The sequence below is a fragment of the Euprymna scolopes genome, chromosome 24 (assembly GCF_053919585.1).
Source record: "Euprymna scolopes isolate OS-2025 chromosome 24, ASM5391958v1, whole genome shotgun sequence".
NCBI classification, from domain to species: Eukaryota; Metazoa; Mollusca; class Cephalopoda; order Sepiida; family Sepiolidae; genus Euprymna; species Euprymna scolopes.
Genome location: NC_136505.1, coordinates 110,031,696 through 110,039,165, shown reverse-complemented (window position 1 = coordinate 110,039,165; position 7,470 = coordinate 110,031,696). Strand labels below are relative to the sequence as shown.

Genomic DNA, 7,470 nt, shown 5'->3' with positions numbered 1-7,470 from the left:
TAACTTCAGAACAAATCGTCAAGCCCCTATGTGCTAAAGTTTTGATTAAATTATATTTTTGGTTTATAGGGCAAAAAAAGTCCCGACGCGTATAGAGACCCCTAAACGTTAGTTTACGATGAATCAGACCTTCTTAAATTGGTGTTTGAGCAATACAGTTTGTCCCGCTTTTATTTTATTTAAAATTAAGTGAGCTAAGTTACATCATGGACAAAAAACGGAAAATGATTTTATTTCTAATTTTTTGTCTAAGCTTTCTTGTAATCTGGCATGTTTAAACAAGAAATATCATGAAATTTGGAAAGATTCGGTTTGCAGTTTGTCGTTTTTTGACAACATTAGATTTTCTAGATATGTTGCAATAATTCATGAACGTAGCCTTTCTAGGTTATCGTTAAAAATCAAAAGAATTTGCAACATTTGATCTTCAAAAAATATGGTTGCTCGGCGAACCCAAGTGTTATTCCGAACGTTTCTCTTCTTTGCAGTTGTCTGAGCTTGAACTTAATAGTCTTTCGCATGGCTGGGATTTCTGCATTCCTCCTATATCCCCAAAGCGTGAAGAGATATATGTAGAATTTGAAGGGTTTTTTTGCTCAATTAAAAAGATTTTCTCCTGTTTCCGACTCTATGGCCAGTGATCTTCAGGCGAAACTTAATGTCGTCGTACATTCTTCTTCGGCACACCCGTTTCGTTTTGTGAAACAAAATGGCGAAGTGAAGATTATCGTATAATCAAAGCACTTCGCCAAAATAAATCTTTAGTCATCACCAAACCCGATAAAGGTTCTGGCGTTGTCATAATGGATCACCAGATTTATATCAATAAAATGTTGACTATTTTGGGGGACGACTCTAAATTTGTATATATATATATATATATATATATATATATATATATATATATATATGTATATATATTTAATTTATATATATATATATATTACATATATATATATATATATATATATATAAATTAAATATATCTTCTGGTATACAAATCCAGTGATTTTCGATCTTACAAAATATTATTAGACATAATATTTTATATAAGACAATCTTAGCAAAATAAGATTGCTCAATAGATCAAATGAATCAGAATTTAGGTCTTTTAATTTTATGATATTAAAAGTTAATCTTCACATATAGAATTTTTTATTGTTTGAAAACAAAGAATACAATGTAATAAATCTATTTCCTTAAGCCATGAGTTGTCGATGCATATTCATCTCCTCAGAGGGGAAATATTAGCAAATATTTTATTGGTTTGCAACTTATTTGCTAAAAAATATAAACAGAGAAAATTAAAGTTATTAAAGTTTAAAAAAATATTACACATACATAGAACAAGGAAAATGGGCATTGAAGCAGAAAAAGGATATTATAATTTTAATCCAGAAGGAATGCTAAATTATTGAATAGAAAATCCTGGTAGTAAGAAGATAAAGAAATTCAATGTGTCTTGTAATCATTCCAAAGTGGTTGTATTTGTATCTCGTATATATTCTCGACGAAGGCTTCCTTTCTAGGGCAATGCCTCTCGACATATGGCAGGCTTTTGATAGGGTATGTCTAAAGGTCAACTTCAGATACCCAACTATAGTATAGCTGGAAATGTTTTCTCAATTATTAAATACTTTCTCTCTGATAGGTTCATAAAAGTAGTGGTTGATGGACATAAATCAGGAGCTCGCAGTATTAATGCCCGAGTCCCGCAGGGATCCATCCTGGTCCCAACTCTCTTTCTGATCTACATTAATGATCTTCCAAATCACATCCTTACATAATTCGTAGACATTTATGCTGATGACACTACAATCTTTGGTAGCACATCAAAGACCGTAAATGATCAAGTTCTCTCAGATTCTCTCTACTCTGATATTGAGCATATGGTAAAATGGGGAAAAAGGTTGCTGGTTACTTTTAATCCATCTAAAACCAAGATTCTATCTAGGGGTTTTAAAACTATGGTCTGCGGTCTACAGTGCGTCCGCAGGACAAGACAGATGGATTTTATATATGTTTTTAACTGCAAATGTTGTTCTTATAATCTGTAAATGCATGTCCCTAAAATTTTAATTTTTTAGTTTAATTTAGGCTCTTTCGTTTAATGAAACGCCCATCAGCGCCGCTAATTTTAAATATTGTCTGATGGTTTTAATTTAATAAAGTTGTAATAATTAATTAATAAATGTGGTAAACTAAATCTACTTTAAATATTTGTTATTTTTTTTTATTCTGGTAGTTACTTATCTAATTACCATGCAACTAAAAATTCAAAATATGTGATTTGAAAAAAATGTTTTACTTTTATTATTGTGGTTGATACACATTATATGTTATTTTTGTAGAAACATATAACATTTTAAAATAATGTTATTGATAGTTTTTAATTTAAAGTACGTAGTTACAATTTGTAATATTAAAATACGTGTTACATATTATTTGTAACATCTGATTTTAACCTACTTAATAATTAAACAAATGAAGAATCTGTTGAACTTTTGTAATAATTTATTTATTTTGATATAAGGCAGAATTTTCTTTTAATAAATAGCTTAAGTTTATTCTTTATGCCGATTTTATTTTAAATATTTTTTGGATATTTTCTTTATTCTTTTATATTTTGTATCATCGACTTAATTACTGACGTGTGAGATTTTAAATTTTAAATGTCAAAAGGGTTTAAAATAATAAAGGTTTTGTTGTGGGATTTTATTCAGACTGGTAGAAATACGTTTAACCTCATTAATACAACAAAATTCCCTTTTCAATTGAACATTTAATAAAGTTATTTATAGTACGTATAGGCCAAGAATGAAAAAGGAAGCATAGTACTTGATCGGCACAAATCCTACACTCCAAAGTTTTCATTTTTATGAAATGTATTTTTTCTTTTTCCTGTGATGTTGAACATTTATAAAAATGTAAAGAGTTGTTATTTGTTATTTCTGTTGAAATATATTCGACATTGTTTTCCTGCATTGTTTTTTTTTTACACCAAATTAAATCTCCTGCGTAGTACAGAACATGATTACCACGGGGCTTGTGCATTGACAACATGTCAGCAATTCTTAATGTCTGATATCTTATTTTTACTTATTTATGTTCCTAAATGCTTGCATTATTCATACGAAAGATATTTTATTAAATTTTGCTTTTTCAGGGTGCGAACTTAACCCATGGATAAATTTTTGAAAGGGAAAGCTCATGATGAAATCAACTGAGAATCTGATACAGAGACAGAAGAAATTGTTCAGAAAAATAAATAAAGAAAATATGATGCGGAGTATATTCTATTTGGATTCATTGAAATGTTTCTAATGCTAACAGACCACAGTGTTTACTTTGTCATAAGTTGTTGTAGAAGGAAACCCTGAAGCTATCTAAATTGCAGCGATATTTAGCTACACTACATCCTCAATTTGCCACAAAACCAAAACAATTTTGAAAGATAAAGGAATGATTATTTAAACCAGAAAAAATCTTTTGCAATGTCAATAACATACAATCATAATCTATTACAGGCATCTTATTTAGTGACACTGAGAGTGGCTCGTGCTAAGAAAGCCCATAATTTGGCTGAAGAACTTGTATTGGCCTGTGCAATAGACATGTGTGAGGCAGTTTTGGATGAGAAATGTGCTGCGAAATTGAAAACTGTGCCACTGTTAGATAATCCAATTGAGCGAAGAATAGAAGATATGTCAGAAGACATAAAAACTCTCTTAATTGACAGAGTCATGTTTGCATTACAACTTGATGAAAGTACAGCTATTACCAGTGGTTCTCAACTTATGGCGTATGTGAAATATTGCTGGGAAAGTGAAATGCTTGAAGATTTTCTATTTTGACATCCTATGCCAACTAGAACAACTGGTGGGGAAGTTTTTAAAGTATTGGAATATTTTCTTTCTCAATCAGGCTTGTTATGGAGCCAGTGTATTGGCATATGTACAGATGGAACGGCGTCAATGCCGGTATTCACTAAGGTGTTGTGGGGTATGTTAAGAAAGTAGCAGCTAATATCACTACAATACATTGCATCATTTATCGATAAGCTCTGATTGACAAAAGAAAATGGATACTTCTTTGTCCGAAGTCTTGTCATCTTGTATTAAAGTGATAAATTGCATTAAAATCAGACTACTGTTTAGTCATTTCCTTGCAATACTCTGTGGTGAGATGGGGACTGAATAGTCAAGTCTATTGTTTCATAGAGGTAAGATGGCTATCACGATATAAAATAATTAAGCGTTTATTTGAACTTGGAGAAGAATTGTTCATGTGCCTGTGTGTTCACAATGCTTGTCTTTGCAAGGTTGCTTATCTGGCAGATATATTCAACAGACTTAATGAACTGAACTTATCTCTACAAGGAAGAAATTCAAATATTTTATCTAGTCATGACAAGATACAAGCATTCAAGAGCAAACTGAATATATAGACTACAAAAGTTAGTAAGGAAACTTTAGATATGTTACCTTCACTGGACGAATATCTCAGCAACAATGATTCAGTAAATGTTGATTTAGGAATTGTAGATGTTAAACGACATTGATATCATTCACCTAACATTTAGATAAATATTTATCGAAAGATATTCCAGATAATATTTAAACTTTTGACTGGATCAGAAATCCGTTTAATGTTGAAATAGCTGATAACATGGTCACAGGAAATGAACTGGAAAAGCTGGCTGAAATTTCATTCGACAGAAGTTTAAAAATAAGTTTTATGCAGCAACATGTTTCGAAATTCTGGCTCACTGTAGCCTCCGAATATCCAGCAGGATTTTCGGCACTGACCAATCTGAAAAAACAAACACAGATTCAGACTTATCACAAAAAATAACTTACGTGTATGTTTGTCAGTAATATCGACAGGTATTGACAGTTTGTGCAAAGCCAAGCACGCACAGCCTTCCAACTAAGTGTGTAGTGAAAATCCTACGTGTGTGTAATTGACAATAAAACCATTTGCTAAATACTATTGCTGTTTTCTTTAATATTAATATTTTTAGCATAATGGATTTTTCTCGCTCCTAGCTGTTAATAATGTTGTCACTAGAATAAATATCACAGACGATTGATCATCGGCCAACGGCTGATTAAAAACCAGTGAGAGACGCAGATTACGCCCAGTCGTTATCAAGCCACGGTTATCGGAGAAAGGTGACACCAAGCAATCGGTCATTTTACTGCCTTCATAATTGTTTATAAGGGGGTCCCTAAGGTAAAGCCTGACATATAAACGGGTTCCCAAGTCAGGAAGTTTTCAAAACCCTGCTCTACACGATCGACGCTCCGATGACAACTTGGCATTTGTTGAAATTAATTACTCTTGCCTTAGGGGGAATTCATGTTTTGACAAGCTTGTTGGCTTGCCCTATACTCGTGACCTGAAATGGAACACTTATATAAAATTCATTGCCAAGGTCGCTGGAAAAATCGTGGGACTCTTCTTCGGCTCCAGTAGATATCTCCTTCTTGACGTAATTCTCTGCCTATATAAAGACCAGGTACGGCCAACAATTGAGTACTGTTGCCACATCTGGGCAGAAGCTGCTGGAAGCAGCTTATCCTGCCTTGACAGCGTTCAAAATGGATCCGTGGCTTAGTGGGGAATACTCTTTTCTCTTCCCTGCAACCTCTTCGCACAGAAGAGACGTTGCGAGCCTGTCTCTGCTTCGTCGTTATTTTCATGGCAAGCTTCAATCTGTGATCCTCCTCGGCAAACTTTCAGGAAAAACACTCGTCTATCTAAAACCATTGTCAATAGTTTCCCACACTCTTTATCCCTGCTTAAACTAAATGTAGATTCTATTCACAAAGCTTCTTTCTTTGAACTGCACGCCTGTAAAACATTCTTCCGATTGCCTGCTTTCCAGCTCACTACAATCTGATTGTCTTCAAGTCCAACGTAAACAAGTTCTTGGTGAACCGCCCCCCTAAGTAATTCAATTTACATAATCCCCACTACTTATGTTTACTACGCTATAATCACATTGATTAATGCATACCCATTAACCCTTATCCCCTAGTGGCCTGTGGGCCTTGATAACTGGTTGGTCCTATGTACAAAGGTACTAGGAAACAATCGCACGCCATCATATTTCCTTCGTTTCACCTCTGGTTGAATAATAAATCCGGCAAATATTTGTTTATATATATATATATATATATATATATATATATATATATATTTGTATATTTGCTAACTAACCTTTTCAAATAATAAAATCTAAATACCAAAATTCAAATATATATATATAAATATATATATATTTAGATATATATATATATTTATATATATATATGATGAAAATAATGGAAATAGTATTCCGACAAAATAGAGAAAATAAAAAAGGAACAAACCGTATTATGTGTTCACCAACGTTTCGTCTTTATTTCACCCAGAGGAAGTCTCGAAATAAAGATGAAACGTTGGTGAACACATAATACGGTTTGTTCCTTTTTTATTTTATCTCTCTCTCTCTCTCTGCTCTCTCTCTCTCTCTATATATATATATATATTTATATATATATTTATATATATATTTGTATATATATATAGTTTATTATTTAATTTTTTTCCTTCAGAAATTTAAACATTTGAAAAATTAAAAAAAATATCGAATTTAATGCATGAATATAAATTATAGAATTTACAGATATGAAATAGCTCGGTATTTAAGATTGAACTGAGTATCCTTTTTGTTTCATAGTTGTCTATATTTTCTATAGAACATTACTCACCTCCTACGTGTAATATATATATATATATATATATATATATATATATATATATATATATACATATATATATATAATTTTTATAGAAACATTGATGTCTACATATGTGCATACATGTTTCTGTAATCACCCGCGTTGGGGGATTTCGTCTTCAGGCTAAGAATTATCGTCGAGTACACAATTCTTGACCTGAAGACGTAATCCCCCAACGCGGGTGATTACATAAACATGTATGCACATATGTAGTCATCAATGTTTCTATAAATAAATTTCATATACCTGCTCTGTTTACTCACTGAGCACTCTTTGGTAGACACATGTTGTTTCATTGGATGTACTTCTAGGAAACTAAACTCTACTGGCTATATATATATATATATATATATATATATATATATATATATATATATATATATATATGTGTGTGTGTGTGTGTGTATATATATATATATATATATCGAGATATTAAATATTGTTTGAGTTTTGATAATTAACCTGGCTTCACGAGGCGGCATCTCTTAAAATTGGTACTGCAGAAACGTGTATGCACATATAGGCCTAATAATATTTGTATAATAATTATACTATAATTATGTTCTGTTCTTTCATCGGCATTTGTTCATAAACGCAAGGGGTTCAGTGGATTTGCATGTATGGAAGTGAAACCATACAAAGATTACACACACATACTTATATATGCGTGTGCATGTATGTG

At 31.9% G+C, this 7,470-nt stretch overlaps 1 protein-coding gene across 1 annotated transcript; it reads left to right on the top strand.

The window, feature by feature from the left end:
- The first annotated feature begins 3,494 nt into the window (after window positions 1-3,494).
- LOC145246543 (protein FAM200A-like) lies at window positions 3,495-3,854 on the top strand. The gene has a single exon (XM_080108146.1). It carries the CDS (start codon window positions 3,495-3,497, stop codon window positions 3,852-3,854), a length of 360 nt encoding a protein of 119 aa, XP_079964272.1.
- The last annotated feature ends 3,616 nt before the right edge of the window (window positions 3,855-7,470 follow it).

Bases quoted from the DNA above. Each gene is read 5' to 3' on its own strand.
- LOC145246543 (XM_080108146.1), top strand. From the start codon at position 3,495: ATGTCAATAACATACAATCATAATCTATTACAGGCATCTTATTTAGTG.